Here is a 17,385-nt window from a genome sequence, read left to right as displayed (position 1 = left end):
AGGCTTCTTCTTCTTTTTTACAATCAAGAGGTGTATATTTTTTATGACTAAGTTTCCAAGCATTGGCTATTTTTGTTGTTGTTGCTCCGCCTCTCTCCTCTTCAGCCTGCCATCACCTTCCTTGACCATCTTTCTCTTTGATGCAGGAGCATCAAAGGCTTCTCTCCCTAACAACGGTTGCTCGGCGACTGTCCTACACGTGACGCTCCTCTGTACCGCGGATTGGTCGATTTCTTTCTCTCTCTCTCTCTCTCTCTCTCTCTCTCTCTCTCTCTTTCTTTCCAAAACCAACAACCTATAAACATAAACTTCCTTTTTTTTAAGGTTAGACTTACACTTCGACTCCAGCTTCCGGGTTGATTTTAGCTGCAATTTTTGGTACAGTACTCTCCAAAAGGCAGAACACACTCTCCAAAAGGCAGGCACGGCTAGAAGCTGGGCTAGACTGATCCCGCAGGGCTCTTGTGTTATGTGTACAGTAACCTCTTGCCTTGATTCATCAGTTTCGTTTTATGTTCTTAGGAGGGATGTGGATCCCATCATGATATACAGAAATATGAAGAAGACTGCATGATTGCTATGTATTTTTTGGTAGAGTCTTAAGTATATTCTTATGCTCCTAGGAAGCAATGGAAGAGACAAGCATTTTAGCATAGATGCACAATTGGGCACCAGCACATGCACACTAAAGCAAACGGAGAAAGAATGGGGAGCCTGTTGCCCTCCAGGTGTTATTGGACTCCAGCTCCCATCTGCAGCAGTCAGCACGGCCAATGGTCTGGGATGATGGGATTTGGAGTCCAGTAACATCTGGAAGACCACAGGTTCCCTTTTACTCCAGTAAATACAGGATTTTTGCTATTTTTACACCAGGGCTTAAGGTGAAAACTTAAAAAGAAAAACACCAACCAGCATTTACTGCTTTGAGATGACATCTTAATTTATTACCGATTTATTTTATATGACATCTTAATTTATTTAATATATTACGGATTTATTTTATTGACTCAGAACTGCCTGCCAGTAGGTTCAATGGGGTTCGCTTCCAGGAAATTGTGCAGAATATTTCCGCCTGAAATACTTAAAACTCTGCCTTTCGAGTTCTGCTGCTCAGATGGCGGGTTTCTTCCACTCTCACTCTTGTCCCAGGGGAGGAAAGGGTGCATGGATGGGGAAACTACAAAAAGGAACCAGGAAGTTTTGCCTCCGGATACTTGCAGTGCGGCTCTATACCTTTTCCCATCTCTTTGGCAGTGAAGACCAAGAAATACACCGATGTAGCCTTTGAGGTTGTCGTTCTCACTGCCCGATTAAAAAAGCGATTTCCTTCCGAAGCTAGCCAAACGAAGCCACAGCGCGAAAATAATTAAATACCTAATCCAGGGCGGGATCGCCTTAGGGTCTTCATTTACTACCCCATAAACTTTCCTCGTCCCGGTGGCACTGACTTCCTCAGGCACTCGCGCAGGACACCTCTCTCGGGGAAGAGGTCCAAGAACGAGCCAGTCGCACAGGAGGTCCTTTCCCGCCCACCCCTTTCTCTTGGCGGTCAGCTGCCGGCTCGTAAGGCTGGGGAAGCGGAGCTGCAGCGCGCGTGGCGGAGCGAGGCAGCCGTCCCCGGGCGCCGGGATGTATTACAAGTTCAGCGGCTTCACGCAGAGCCTGGTGGGGACCGGCGCTTCCGCCGCCTACGCCCCGCAGGTAACGGAGGCAGCCACGCTCTTAGGGCGCCGGGAGCTTGACCTTCACCTTCACAGCTGCGCTTCACGTTGAGGAGAGACATCCCTACGGGTCCCCATGAGGTCCAGTTCTCGCAGGGAGGGCGGGGCCAGGGCGCCTCCAAGGTTGCAGTTGTGGGACCCTGGGGACGTTGGGGCGGAGTGGAGAAGCGGGCCTCATGTATTCCACGCGCTTCTGTGTGGCTGCCCACCAGGTGTTCCCTGGGGAGGCTTGCAAGGAAGCGTTGCAGCAGAGTATTTGAAATATAATGTTGCTGTTGTTGTCAATAATAATATTAATAATAATTTATTGAATTTATATACCGCCCTATACCTGGGGGTCACAGAATAAAATCAAGATATAAAACCACAAAATACCTAATAAAAATAAAAGCAGCAACCCAATAACCCCCCCCCCCCATTTTAAAAGGGCATAGGATGTAAATCGGATCAACCAAATGCCTGGTTAAAGAGGAACATTTTTGCCTGGCGCCTAAAGGTGCATAATGGAAGGTGCCAGGTGAACTTCTCTGGGGAGAGTACTGTATTTGAAATATAGTAGTAGTTGTCAATAAGCGTTGTAGCAGAGTATTTGAAATATAATAGTTGTCGTCGTCAATAAGCGTAGCAGAGTATTTATAATAGTTGTTGTCAATAAGCATTGCAGCCAAGAGTATTTGAAATATAATAGTTGTCAATAAGTGTTGCAGCAGAGTATTTGAAATATAATAGTTGTTGTCAAGTGTTGTAGCAGAGTATTTGAAATATAATAGTTGTCGTCAATAAGCGTTGCAGCAGAGAGTATTTGAAATATAGTTGTCAATAAGCGTTGCAGCAGAGTATTTGAAATACATATAATAGTTGTTGTCAGTAAGCGTTGTAGCAGAGTATTTGAAATATAGTAGTAGTTGTCAAGCGTTGCAGCAGAGTATTTGAAATACATATAATAGCTGTTGTCAATAAGCGTTGTCAATAAGCTGTTGTCAATAAGCGTTGTAGCAGAGTATTTGAAATATAGTAGTAGTTGTGGTCAATAAGCGTTGTAGCAGAGTATTTAAAATATAATAGTTGTTGTTGTTCTTTGTACCCTGCCCATGTGACTGGGTTGCCCCGGCCACTCTGCGGTTTCCAAGATACATAAAATCTTAATAAAACATTACACATTAAAAGGCTTCCCTGTACAGAGAATGCAGTATATGGTAAATGAAACGAACAGTGAGCAATAAAAATCAGGATAAATTAGTTGGGGGGAGCATGACCCATTGCAACAAAAGCAGGGGTCGCATCCGCACAACACATTTTGAAGCATGTTTGCACCACCTGGACAGCTCTGAAGAATTGTAGGAACTGTAGTTTACTCTCCACAGAGCTGCAGTTCCCAGCGCCCTTTAGTGAACTACGGGAGGTTTTTAAGCAGAGGTTGAATGGCTGTCATGGGTGTTGTTGTTGAGACTCATGCATTACAGGAAGTTGGATTATATGACCTTGGGGTCTCTTCCAACTCTACTGTTCTATGATTCTATAGTATTTCCCAGGATTTTCGGGAGGAAGTCAAGTACAATACTTTAAATGCAAGTGGGTGGGGGGGGGGAGGGGAATGCATCAAGCAATTTATAGCCAGGATTTAAATTGAAGTATCCACTGACGTTCGTCTGGGCCCAATTTTATTTATTTTTATTTTTTATTTTTTTGGTTAAATAAATCTTTATTGAGAATTGTAACATTCATACATTAAAAACAATACACAACAAAACAAACATCACACACACACATAACCATAATACATCAAAAAGAAATTTAAACAAAACAAATCATACATATTCATTCATTCAATCATGCTATCTATTAATAAAATATCAAAATTCACTACTTAAATAAATAAATCATAACCGATCCAAGTTAATCATAAATCATAATACCTAGTTGTAAACTTGACTTAGGCTTCCGCCTGCCCTCCTCCCGGGTTGCTTAATTTACTCGTTACTGCGTTTTCCAATCATTTAACCAAAATTCATATGAATTTATCGACTTTTTGTCTTTCCTTCCCTTTTTTACCAATACAGAATGTTAGAAATGGATCCAAGTTTTTATATTCGGGCACTGGTTTTTCATATATATTCCAAATTTCTCCCATCTTTGATTAAATTTTTGATTACTACCACCTCTTATCACTTCTGTTAATTTTGCCAAATCCAGGAAGCTAAATAATTTTTCTTGCCATTCCTGTATACTAGGTACTTCTTGTGTCTTCCAGTAAGATGCAATCAAAATTCTTGCAGCCGCTACTGCATACAGAAACAAATTTCCATCTTCCTTTTTTACTCCATCATCTAATATACCTATTAAAAAGGCATCCGGATTTCTTTTAATGTTATATTTCAAAATCTTCTTAATTTCCTCAAAAATTTGTGTCCAAATTTTTTTAATTTTACCACAGTGCCACCACATATGAATGAACGTCCCTGTTTCTTTCCTACATCTCCAACATAAAGTATCTTTGGTTTTATACATCTTATGGATTTTAACAGGTGTAAGGTACCATTTATAAAACATCTTGATCATGTTTTCTTTTATTCCCTCTGAAGCTGTGAACCTCCACCCTTCCTTCCAGAGTTTTCCCCACGATTTTAACTGTATGGTCTTCCCTAAATCCATTGCCCAATTAATCATTGTCTCTTTTACCATTTCGTCTGGGCCCAATTTTAGATGCTGTTTTTGACCTACAGCCTTTTATGGCCTGGAACCTGGATTCCTAAGGAACCTGCTCTACCAGAAATCAGACAGTGAACTTGCTGCTGTCACACGATCAGGCTCTTCTCTGCCTACCCTCACAGGGAAAGGCTAGGCTAGAAGAAAGACAGGGGGGCACGTGGCTCTTTCTTGTGTGGTTCCTCCACTTTGGAACAACCTGTCTTTAGATGTGAGAAGCCACTTACCTCCGCTGTTTCCTCCTAAAGCTGCTGCACTAGTCGATTCAGCAGGCATTTTTGTCTTTTGTCCACTTTTTGTAATAATTGTTTAACTTGCTTTTTGTTTTATGACTTCATCTTTTAAAATAAAATGGGGTGCACTACTTCATACATTTAGAAAAAATGTTGTGGAGCGCTTTTAGTTGACGCCTGTGTCTCGGAAGCCTGAGTAGCTTCAAGTAGAAGTATGGCATTTAGTGACGGCGTTTCAGGCATCTTCTGGGTCTTTTTTATGCTGACAGGCATGTTCCACTGTTCAAACCTATTAGATGAGCCAGTGGTTTTTATGATTTTTTTGGTGTTCCTTTTATGACGTTTTATGTGTTGGCTGATTTTTGTTGTACAGCAGCATGGTTTGTTTATTTATTCATTCTTTTGTATGGGGGTGGCCTGTAAATACTTTAACCAATCAATTAATTAATGCAGCCTGAAATATTTTATATGAATAGTTAATATCACAAAGTGACATTCAGCCCCCTAGACTACAGTACACTAACCTCTTTACAGCTCCCTTTCTCTCTTCTCCTTGCTAGCAGTCTGCATGCCTCTGTTACCCTTTCTCCATTCTTTCCTTTCCACTGACAGCGATTGTGCTCCTCTTATTTTAAATATCTTGTTTCCCGGGTATCCCAGCCTGCTAGTTACTCTTATCTCCTGGACTCTCTTCCTACTTGGCCTCTTTCCACTTTCTTGCCCTATAGGCCTATCCTCTGCACTCTCCCTACCTATTGCTGCCAACACAGCACATCCCTTTTGCTAAGCCATGGGTTTTCTCCCATCCAGAATGGCTGCTAACTTCCCTTGTAGAAAAACCATTGTTCATCAATGTTCTGTTATTCCTCACCAAACAGAATATTTATATTTATGATACCATAGTGTATTTCAAAATGGCCAGATGGGGATCACATTGTGTGCATATTGGAAAGATACCTCTCAACTGTAGCTTAGCATAGGCTGTATTTCTGAATACAGATTTTTTTGTATTTTATGACTACATTCACAGATATGCAGAATAGCAGTGGGGTTGCAGAATAGCAGTGGGGTCTGTCTTTGGATAGATTTCTGATGCATTCCATAGAGCTGAGTGAGTTCCTTACTGCATGTTTTTTTTAAAAAAAGCAAATATAAATAGTTTTACATAAAGTTAACCTGACGAGTGAACATTATTTTCAGAATACGTATGTGATTGGCAGACAGCTTGACAGATGAACAAACAAAAACTAATTAGTAGACACTCTCACTCATTTCAATCATGCACTTATTATCCTTGTTAAAATGCAGATTTAATGACAAGCATATTGTGTTCACACTCACTGTCTGGAATTAAAAAGTAGGGAATCTGTATGTAGGTAATTGTTGGCTGTGCTGCACAGCCTTTTTTACTTGAGTGTAGCTCTGTTAAATGCTTGCACGTAAGAAGTAAAGCATTCCAGAATTAGCTGCGTTTTGGTTCTTCATCAGCAATGCTTGAATGCCTAAATGCCTAAATGAACACACACTGCTTTGTGAAGGTGGCACGCTCATCTCTTAATTGACATTCTTTTTAAATGGATGTTCACGAATGCATTCAAAACTCAAGGGGAAGAAAGACTAAATGAATGACTTGTTATGAATGGAACTCCTATTCCTGTTGATATTGAAGGGTCAGCTCCCACATCTGTTCAGCTGACTAGACTGAGGCTGCAATCCTATACACTCGCATCCTGAAACTAAGCCGGATTGAACAATGGCTCTTATCCATGATGGCTCCATTGTTAAGAGGCAGTATGCCTCTAAATACCAGTTGCAAGGAATCGCAAGAGGGGACAATACTGCTGCACTCAGGTCTTGTTTGTGGGCTTCCCGGTTGGTATCTAGTTGGCTCCCCATGGTAACAGGATGCTAGACTAGGTGAGCCACTTGCCTGATCCAGCAGGGCTCATCTTTTGTTATTCCTTATGTTCTAACATAGTGGGACTGACTTGCAGGGGGTTATACTGAAAAGACTAGGGAAGGACATTGGGACAAGTGTAGCATTCAGCCACCCTCCAGCTTTGCAGTGTGCCCTGCTGTGAAGTTACCCAACTTTTGCTCTTCCTCACTTGTTGCTGCCTCATTTCTTCTTGTTGTAAGAACCCAGAAAATGTGTACAGAAGCAGTTAAAATAGTTATAAATTTCCAGAGCCCATTCCTAGCCAGAGGCCTGCTTCCCAAAGAAGGTGATTTGGGTCGTTTACCAATTTTTATTTCATTTATACACTACTCTTTCTGGAAGAAGCTCAGGGCAGCATGCATTGCTCCACCCAACTCCATCTCACAAGAGGCCTCTGAGCTAGGTTATTTATTTATAATCATTTTTATTTGATTTTACAAATGTAAATTAGTTACAATACCAAATACATATCCATGGAGTGAGATAACTCTGAATCTTGAGACTTCCCCCATCCCCTCCATGGGTCCTATTGTCAACATTTCCGACTGGATGTCATTTCATAATTACGTTTTGTATCCATATTCTCCATAGTATTTGTTATATTACAAGTGAGGTTAAAATCCTGCTAATGTTTTCATCTGCTTACAGTGGTCTCCTAAATAAATTATAAGCTTTCCCCATTTTTCTTTTTAATTTCTTGTCTTCTTGGTCTCTGAGTTTTGCCATTTCAGCATAGTCTAACAGCTTGATTTGTCATTTCTCTCTGGTAGGGATTACCTCTGAGCTAGGTTATGGCAGGAAAGAGTGTGGCTCTCCCAAAGTCACACGCTGAGCTTCATGGTTTGCTGGAGATTTGAGCTGTGATCTCTCCACATGCTGTCTGGGGCTGATGAGAGTTGGGATGTAAGAGCCCTGCTGGATCAAGCCAAAGGCCCATCTACTCCAGCATGCTATTTTTGCAGCGGCCTGCCAGATGCCCAGGGGAAGCCTGCAAGCAGGACCTGAGAGCAATAGCAGTGTCCTTACTTGTGATTCCAGTAACTAATATTCAGAGGGGCATTGCCTCCTGACAGTGGAGGGAGAACATATCCCCCATGGCTAGTAGCAACATATGGAGAGCACCTCATTGGCTACCCTTGGTCAAGAAACATTTGCTTCTGCATCTGGAAGAGGCAGACTTTGCCAGTCTAATTTTGTTTTCTCCCTGCTTTGGGTTGGCTTCTTGACAGATTCTTTTCAATATGTGCTGGTGACTTCATTTGGAAAATTTTAAGAAAAAAGACTTGATTCAGCTTGTATTGTGAAGCAGAAAGGGCAATTTATTGATTTAAAACATTTATAACTTGCCTTTTCAATGCGTGAAGATGCTTCTAACAAAGTGTCCACTAATGCAATAACAATAAAACCAAAGTCCCATAAAGTCACTAAACTGTGCATCCTACGGCGGTAGTATTTTACAAGCGGAAATGCCCACGTAAACGTCATAGGCCTTGCAGCAGAGGAAGGTTTTGCCTCCTCCCTGGATTGCTGCAAAACATTAGAGCAGCCGACCATTTTGTGACAGTTCTTCCACAACTGTGGGGCAGTCTCCTATCCCACGTGTCCTCCCCTCGTGTGATATGGGGCACACAGTGGACTACCCCCTCTCTGCAGAATATAAACAGGGGAGCTTGGTGTGGGAATGGCTGTCTCTGAGCTATATGGGTTCCTACCAGACCTTGGAAGAAATGCTTAAAGGTAAAATCCAGCACTTGGTCCCAGAAATGAATTGGCCACCATTGTAATGGTTGCAAAACAGAATATACTTCTGAAATACACAGGTCCATGCTGCAACAGCCTATAGTTAATGCAATTCAAAAGAAGTATCAAGGGAGGGAGGGAGGGAACAAGCAAATTCAGGTTCTCACCATTTAATTGTGAGGGTGGAGAAGTCAGTGGTACTTGAACCCAACTGAGCTTTTGTTTTCTCCCCTTTCCCTTTACATATAACAGGCTCATGATTTGCCATTTGCAGGCAAACTTCCAGACTGTAGATATGCATTTGACCGTAATTCTCTAAATGTCTCCTCTTGCATTTAACCTGGATGGTCCTGTGGAGTACAATGTTCAAGGTTAATCCAGAGACGCTCTTGCTATGTAGTCTCTTACTGTCTGGTCACTTGTTTATATAGCTGATAATGTATCTGGTAACTCTGCTCACCGCAAACAAAGTTTTAATCGTCTCATTTTATGCAGGGACTCAAGCCAGTTGTATCCACAGAGTCGCCAACTCTAATATTTGCAACGCCAACTAAAATTGCCTCAGAAGCACCGTCCACCGTCGAGTATCTTGCTAAAAACCGGGTACCGGAGCTGCAGAAGTTTTTTCAGGTGGGGAGAAACAATATTCAGTTAATAATCTTAATTGAATTTATGTCTGATCGCTAGAGATGCTGAATGCTTGAGGCTTGCAGAAGTATAGATAAAATGCTACTAATATCTATGTTTCTATGTTTACGTTAGAGGTCAACAGTATTTTAAAAAGAACTTGAAACAAATTTTACAGCAGGCTAAATGTAAGTTCAGTGCTAGGTGCATGATTTTTGCCTCCTCACCTCTTTCTCTCCCTCTCCTGTTCTCTTTCCCCCTGCCCAATCTTCAACCATGCCTTATCTGAAAATTATCCTGTTTGTCCTTTGCTTGATTATTCTTACAAGGTTGAAGCTTTCAATGAAATGGAAGGTCTTTGGCAGGGACAAGGACCAAGTGTGGGATTCAAATAATGATTTCTATCTGCGGAAGCCCTGGGTGAGGGCTTCCGTTTGTGTATTGGGGTTTTGGCTCCTTCTCTTCTCCTTTGCATGCCTCCCCCCAAACTGGTTTGGGAGAGACCCCAGAACAGCATATGGGAGGGGGAGAGTGGGGATTGTTCTTTCTGGCAGGCCAAAATGCTTGCTGCGACAGAACAGCCACCTCGGTGCAATGTTGAATTCCTCCCTAAGAGGGCGAAGACTGGAACCTGGGAAAAGACATGAAGATCTGAAGGGGGCACACAGGCTTGTACACAAGTAGTGATAACTGGAGATTATGGAGAAAATGAGCTGTTGAGAACATTTAAGAATCATCCCCCAAAACTTGGCAGCCCATTTTTTGCTTTTGAGTCCTCTCTTGGCAATGTCAGTATGTTGTTGCACAATATACGTCTCTCTGCACTACTCATGCCTATATGGTAGCAGTTCTCAAAATTCTGGACCAGATTTCAGTTTCTGTTTTTAAGAAAGAGCACTGTATATGCAGAGTTCTGCTTGCAAGTTATGTGTTCCACTTCTATAACAGCAGCATTTTGGACAGCATCTGCTGATACGAATAAACTCAGCACTAATCTTTTTTTTGTTTCTCCAGTCTGTTGCAGATGCTTGCCATATTCAGGTCATTCTTGCCTATGGGCAGTTGCATAGTCAGGTTAAAATTCAACAGTTAAACATTGCTATTAACGTTATGCAGCTACTAATAAATGCAGTGGGCTTAGCAGTTGAGATCAGAGTAAACCACTGGAGCACCTTGCATGGAATATGCACAACTCCTTTGTTCCGATAGAATAACAGATCTTTAAGAAGCTCGCTTTTTCTCGCATTCTGTTTTTATTCGGAAAACACTCCTGCTCTTAATTGGTGTTATTTCCTTTTCCCTTGAAACCTCACGACTCACAAGTTAGCGATGCTTTGCCAGGAAGCATCTTGTGTGATTAGCCACTTAAAGGAATATTCTGTCATATTCTTTTATACTGTGTGTAAGTGAATAGTGCAGATGTGATGTGGGAGTCATGTAACGATCCTCATCAGCGCAATCCCTATGTACGGTCTTCTGCTTGTGCCATGTGGCTTTTCTATTCCCCATCTCTTCCCTCTGTGCGTCCCCAAAATTGGCTCTAGGTGGAGGTTGGGAGAATCCCTAGAACAATCCTTGGGGAGAGGGGGATCATTCCATTTGGCAATCTGATATCCCTGCTCAGATAGAATGTTTGTAGTAGCGTGACATTGAGTTCCTCCCTTAGTTTCCCTTTCCCCTCCCATAAAGTCTGGATGTGGTGAACTTCCTTGTGATTTCACAACACTGTGCTCCCTGATAGGCTACCAATGACAGGAAACATGAAATGTCACAGTGTCAGAAACCTAAGAAGTTGCCATTTAACAGCTCAGACTCTGCATCCATCTGTTCCAGCACCACCTTCTGCAGTGGGCGGAGGCTTTCCAGGGTTTCAGGCAGAGGTCTTTCCCATCATCTGTTACTTGATCCCGGGGTTTCCTGCCTGCAGCTGTTTGCTCTGCAGCTGAGCTGTGGTCCCTCTCTGATGTCAAGACAGGAGGGCCAAGTGCTGGGAAAGGAGAGGGAGGACCTACATATGCAGCTGCTTAAATATTGAACACAGCCTATAGAAGTCAGATCTGTTTCCCTCCACTTGCCATTTATGCCACCACTGAGCTGCATATACCTGCCCTGTGACACAGGCTAATATACGTAGTTAACATGCATGGACCTCTGCTAAAGGTTCCCAGGGCTTTAGAAGTGGAACACATTTGCTGGGCTGTGTGTGGGTGTATTCTGCCCTTAAACTGGATGGAGTTGGGTGGGCTACACTTTCGAGAACCTGTATAAATAATACAAATGTGCATATTTACTTTGAGTAATCTCTCAGTGCTGTCATGAGAAAGGTAAGGAACTTTGGCAGGTCACCGAAGCCATAGTCTCTGCTCTCAGGTTCCTTTTCTTGGCAGCTTCTCTGGTTGATTTCACCAGCAAGCACCAGGTTTCCAGGATCATCTTTGAAGCCATAAGTGGAAGCCTACTTACTTTGGAGGAGTGGGGGATTATTGAGATTACCTCCCCCCCCCACACCCCTACCTCCTACTGCCAAGTGGTGAATTCTATTCTAAGTGTTATATTTGGCTCTGATATGACCAGGCCCAAGGCTCTGACCAAAAAAGTCAAGCAAGAAAAATCCCTTACTTTGAAGAAAAGCTTGCTCCTATCTTGGTTCAGCAGCTTTCATTCACATTTTGTACAAATAGACTTTAGCTTGGGGGATGGTAATGTGCATGCCTTTATTAATTCTTATGTATATATTTTATTAATAACAGAAGCCCGATGGTTTGCCAGTGCACCTGAAACGGGGCCTTCCTGATCAGCTACTTTACCGGACCACGATGGCACTAACGATAGGAGGGACCATCTACTGTCTGATAGCGCTCTACATGGCGGCCAACCCGAAAAAGATGAAATGAATGATCCCTGATTAATAGAGACTAATGACTATCCACTGGAAGGAAGACTTGCACTTAACCTTCTGCCGTTACACTTCAATCATGTGACTGTATGTTGCAAATTCTAGAGATTTGATTTGGTATTTAAGAAAAGTTCAGGAAATGGTGACCTTCTAACACTTAGGGGAAGAAGAGCAAAATTAATACCAGAAGTTGAGAAGAAAGCCATTATCTCCTGTGTAGTTTTGCAGTTTAGTCTTCACCACCCTTGACTTGAAAATAAGAGGAGTCATGCAGCAGGCATTCCTGACAGTAGGGCAGGCTAGGTTGACAGTGCAAACTAGAAATGAAGTTGTTATGTTGATTGATTACCTTTTAGGGACAAGGGCATTTGAAAATCTTGCTGAAAGTGCATTTGACTTGCAGAAGAAAAGATTATGGACTGAACTACTCAGCTGATTCAAAATGGCAACCTGAAATAATTTAGCTTAATAATTCTCACTGGAATCTACCATTTAGGCCCCTTCTCAAATTATGTTACAAGCCTGACTGTGATTTTTGTGGAGTTGTTTCAGCAGGGCTATGTTGTTTTGACTAGCTCCTGACATTTTCTTCTGGTGATCTGTACACTTCATTCCATTTCTGTGAGCCATCTCTTGGAAGCGGAGCATTGTGATCAAAGACAGGTTCTGTGTAGAAACACTTGACTCCACCATGGTTCCTCCCTCCCGCTCCCCCATCTCTCTAAAATAAAATTCTATTTGTTTTAACCTTGGAATAAATACAGCAGTACAAATGCTGCACTTCTATCTGATGTGTCTGTTTTATGGGTAATATGGAATAAGATTTACTGTTGTTATTTGTTTCAGCAGTGGTACAAAACCAGTGAACTACTTTGAACATAACAAACACAAATTTATGAGTGAGCGAAGTGCACCTATCTTCTGGATTAAAATTCGACACACTCCACTCTCTTATACCCCCCAAGAGCTTTGTTTTTAGAACTAGCTTCTCTGGGTCCGCTGCTACTTGGGTTTCTACAAATGGCACCGATTGCTGCATGTTCCCTTATTGGAAGGAGGCGTGGTTAACTCTCTGGAAAGTGACAGGAGAGATTAATTGTACAGCATAATGCTGGGTAATTATTTAGCACTGAGTAGTTCTGTGAACACTTTGCCTCAACAGTAGTATGATCATACAAATTGAAGTGGGAGATGTGCAAATGAATCTGCCTTATATGGACTCAGATCACTGATCCTTCCAATCCAGTACTGTCTGCTTTGGTTGCAGATATCCATGGTCATTCCTGTTCCTGTTACCTAGTTATAAGAGAATGAGGTTTTAATCTGGTACCTCATCTAATGTACAAAAGTCTCAGACCCACCTACCACTTTGTGCTCACAGGAGCCCTTTAGTTAGCTTTGAAATTTATTTCTGTAGCATGATAAGAGCTGCAACATCTGAAGCACTGCCAGTTCCCCACCCCTGACTTACAGAATTATCCCACCCATGCTACCTAAGTAATATTGTTTACAGCACTGCATCAGTGGTCTTAATTTTTTTAAACAAATACATCATCTGATAAGACACTTAAGAGTGGCCATCTCATAGTACTCCATTGTGCCAGGTGTAATTTAGATGTATGCATGCAGATCATCACCTGAAGATAATTTAACAAATCCAGTGGGCACCTGCCAAACCAAGTATCTAGTTCAGAGAAGTATGATTTCTCAAGGGCTTTCTATAACATATCTGGCACCTTCAGCATAAACTTACTGCTCCTAGGTTATAATTAAAAGATAGTACAAAATATTTTCAAAGGTGGTCCAGGAGCTGGAAATATTTTGCTCAGTAATAAGGTGGCCAAATCAGTAGTATTTTGAAGTTTACGAGCTCATCATGACAGCACCAAGGGACAAGTCCCCCAAGTGTCCGAAAATGTGGAAGGCTGTGGAGGGGCAGATCTTGGTGATATGGCACGCTGTGCAAGGCCAAAAGTTGATGTCCCTCCCCTCCCCCAGGACAACAACACCTTCCCAAAAGCTGGGTAAAGGAGATACTGGGTTTTGGGAAGAAGGCACGAGACTCTGGCAGGGTCCCAGGCTCCTCCCATCTCCTTCCCAAAGTTGGGTAAGTGCTAACTAGGCTTTGGGAAGGAGGAGGAGGACTCTAGGATCCTGTCAGAACCCTTCTGCCTTCTTCCCAAAGCCCAGCGCTTACTCTATATAATTGTAATATCCAGTTTATTAAGATCAGCATGACTTATTATCCTATGCGTAGTAGTTTCCTAGGAGAAAGGTCTATTGAATTCCCTGGCTGCATAGGATCAACTTGCAAAATACACAGAGCTCTGCAAATGTTCAGGTGCACAAGAAGCCGTAACACTGGCAGAAAAGGGGAGTGCATTCCCCCCTCCCACTCCAGTGCATGGATGCAACCCAAGCCCCAACTATTTTTGTAGTAGCACCTATTGGCAATGCTCTCCGAGGACTTTCCCACCTCGTCTACATAACGTAGCTGTGTAAGGCAGGGAGCATTTTGGAGATGGCAAGGGATGGAGAAACAACTGTCAAAAGTCTACACTAGCTCATGTCTAGTGCCTTGATGTAGTATTTGCTGTGCCACTCACCAGTGCAGTAAGTAGACTATATAATCTGAAAGGCTTAAAAAACAACAACACCTTAACAGCAACCCTCCACATTTGAACTCCCGAATTCTATTTTGTCCTACAGTTGCATGCTGATTTTAAATATTTTAAAGCTCTCTCTGGCATCAATTAATTTCCAGATTTAGTGCCAATGCCCCAGTTGTGTGCTCTGTTGGGAAGCTGAACATTTAGTTTAACAGGGAGATGGTACTTCCTTAAAGGAAATTACGGCTCCACAATGTCATGATAGTAAAATGTTGTTAAGTATTCATGAGATCTGTTGCTCTGTGTTTTCTTTGACTCATACCTGCTTATTGCAGCAGTTAGAAATGTATTGATGCTACTTTTTCTTTCCTGCAAAGAAAGTTGAAGCAGAGTGACCCAGGTGCTAATTCTTTACTGCTGTACCATAAATATTTAGTAAGAATATGTAGTCAAAGATTAGTTCAAAGTAGTATGTAAAAATAAAACCCTGCTACCCTGGAATTTTCTAATGATGGTGCTCAGAGCAGCTTGCATTATTTAAAAACATCACATGCACGCACGGGGACACACACACACACACACACACAAGTAATAAACAATAGAAGATTAAAGCCAGCTAAATCATGGCTAGTCAATGTGGACAATGTTTTCAGATGCTGGATGACAACTCTAATCAGCCTCAGCCAGGATGGCCCTTGGTCAGGGATGATGGGAGCCCAAAAACACATGGAAGGCACCACAATGGCTACCCCTGAACTAAAGTATCAGGGTCTATCATTAAAACCAAACTATGTAATCTGAAACTTAATTAGATGATGATGATGAAGAAGAAGAAACTAATAATAAATTTAGCAGTGAAGGATAAGTAATGAGGGAGTTAAATGGGCCTCCTCTGGAAAGAAGTTCTCCAGTATGGGTCATGCTACCACGAAGCTTATCTCATGCGTCCCAACCAATTGGGCTTCTGCCATAGTCAAAACACACAGATCTTAGAGAGTGGACATGGTGACATAGGAGGCGATGGTCCTTTAGGTAGCCTGGGCCCAGTCTCTGTTTCGGAGTGCTCAAAGTCTGTTCACATTATCTCAGCAGGCCTCCCCAAACTCATGCTTATTTCTCCAGATGGGGTGGCCAAGCCTGAGAGACCAGGAACTGAGTCAAGGGCTTTTTGGTTCACAAGTCTCAGTCAGTGGGTTGAAGGGGAGGGAAGAGTTCCCTCAAACGCTTGACTGCACAAGCATCCGGCTTCGCACCACAACTGTTAGCCCTCCTTTAGGAGTCAGCCTACTGCATAAGGCCTCCTGTGGCAAGAAATAAAGGTAATTTTGAATTGGTGGCAGCTGCCTGAAAGGACAGTGTGTCTAAGATACAGAGGCCCATTTTCAAATCGTACGACACCAAACTTTTGAATTGATCGCAGTTGTTCCCATTTGATTTGTACCTATAAAGCACTAGAACATCAAGTTGCTGATGTGTTATTAAACCTCTCAGGTTTTCAGAGCTACGATTATTAAATTGCCACAGGAGAAACTCCCCCTCCCCCCCATATATATAAAAAGCATTTTGCCACTTCTAACTATTAAAGCAAATTAGAAAGTTTTAATTCCTTGACCTCTTCCTGTTCTAGCATGTGTAATGAATTTTCAGATGCAAGGGAGACGGGTCTTGCTTTCCCTTGTTGGTGACCCGTGCTTTCTGCTTCAGTCAGCACGTGATGCATTTCTTATTGAATTTTTAAGCCTGGCTGAACGGGCTTCATTTGAATTTCAGAAATACCTGGTGTTAATTTAATACAAATTACATTGACACCAGCAGATACGTTGATGGGAACAGTTTGTAGTTCAAAAGACAGGGAGAGAGAGAAACAAGTTTGATGAATACCCAAAGGATATGTGAAACGCAAACTGTGCCTGGAATGGACAAGTAGCACATAAGGGAAAAATGCAATTGAAAAAGAAGATGGCACCAGTGGTGACTCGTGTCCACTAGACCTGGTTGGACAGCTCCAATGAAGGCGTGGCAAATGAAAGGTGAAAGGGGCGTGGCCAAGTTGTTTTGGTTTTCTCTCCATCCGTCTCCCTTGCAAAGCTATGGTGGGCATTTAAGTGGGCATTAAACTGAAAAGTGTCCTGCTTTGGTTCAGAAGGGGTCCCTCTTGTCACAATTGTTTGTGTGGGTTAATGCCCAAGAAGCTGTACGTTACTCAGAAGTAAGCCCCACTGAATTCCATGGGGATTGCTCCCTAAGTATGTACAGGACTGCAGCCTAAATTGGTTAAAGGTTTCACCCAGGACGGTTAACAAGGGACCTCCACAAATTTCTACACCTATGGGAAAAGATTATTTTCCCTCCCCCAGCTTAATCACTTCTACATCTTTTTTCCAGAATGTGGAATAAGGTGGAGGGATATTAAATGGATTAAGACTTCGGAGACTAGCTGTGAAACTCTCTGTGTGACCTTGGGCCAGTCACTGTCTTTCAGCCTAAACTACCTCGCAGAGTTGAGTCTTGAGTTCCTCTCAGGCTTCAGGGACACGTTTCGGCCTTCTCTCTTGATCCATTTGTTCCTCCAGTCTGTCCACTTTACTTGTAGGCAGAATTATATGTTACTACGTGAAACAGTTGGAACAGCATGGCTGCATCCACACAGCAGTTTACTCCATTTCCCCAACATTTCTCTAATTGTTAGTTTCCACATTATAATTCAGCATTCACGCGTTGTAAAAGCCACTAATGGAATACAGGGCATGTTTACCACTCATTTCTGTGTTCTTTGATTCCAGAAAAAAATCTCTTTGCAGCCCCTTTACATGGAAAATTGTGGGAGTGATGTGATGAAATTTGGGGACAGTTATATCCTGCTGTTTTCATGGGGGAGCAGAAACATGCCCGTGTGGAAAGGGTGGGGGAGTAG

The 17,385-nt window shown here is 42.4% G+C and overlaps 1 protein-coding gene across 2 annotated transcripts; it reads left to right on the top strand.

The window, feature by feature from the left end:
- Positions 1 to 1,528: 1,528 nt before the first annotated feature.
- Positions 1,529 to 12,648, top strand: LOC117044267 (cytochrome c oxidase subunit 7A-related protein, mitochondrial). 2 transcript variants are annotated; one of them, XM_033144865.1, is made up of 4 exons: positions 1,529 to 1,701; positions 8,835 to 8,969; positions 9,102 to 9,154; positions 11,717 to 11,818. In XM_033144865.1, the coding sequence occupies exons 1-3, from the start codon at positions 1,630 to 1,632 to the stop codon at positions 9,117 to 9,119; spliced, it is 225 nt and encodes a 74-aa protein (XP_033000756.1). In that variant the 5' UTR covers positions 1,529 to 1,629; the 3' UTR covers positions 9,120 to 9,154; positions 11,717 to 11,818. The 2 variants fall into 2 exon arrangements, with proteins under 2 accessions (XP_033000756.1, XP_033000755.1); XM_033144864.1 differs by lacking the exon at positions 9,102 to 9,154 and having other exon boundaries at positions 1,531 to 1,701; positions 11,717 to 12,648.
- Positions 12,649 to 17,385: the final 4,737 nt, after the last annotated feature.

This window comes from Lacerta agilis, chromosome 3, assembly GCF_009819535.1.
Source record: "Lacerta agilis isolate rLacAgi1 chromosome 3, rLacAgi1.pri, whole genome shotgun sequence".
Lineage (NCBI taxonomy): Eukaryota > Metazoa > Chordata > Lepidosauria > Squamata > Lacertidae > Lacerta > Lacerta agilis.
Note: the sequence above shows the minus strand (reverse complement) of the source record. Positions and strands in the feature narration are given on the sequence as shown.

Excerpts from the sequence above, each read along its gene's own strand:
- LOC117044267 (XM_033144864.1), top strand. The coding sequence starts at position 1,630 with ATGTATTACAAGTTCAGCGGCTTCACGCAGAGCCTGGTGGGGACCGGC. Across the intron at positions 1,702-8,834 it reads CCGCCGCCTACGCCCCGCAG|GGACTCAAGCCAGTTGTATC; the intron begins GTAACGGAGGCA and ends CATTTTATGCAG. Across the intron at positions 8,970-11,716 it reads AGCTGCAGAAGTTTTTTCAG|AAGCCCGATGGTTTGCCAGT; the intron begins GTGGGGAGAAAC and ends TATTAATAACAG.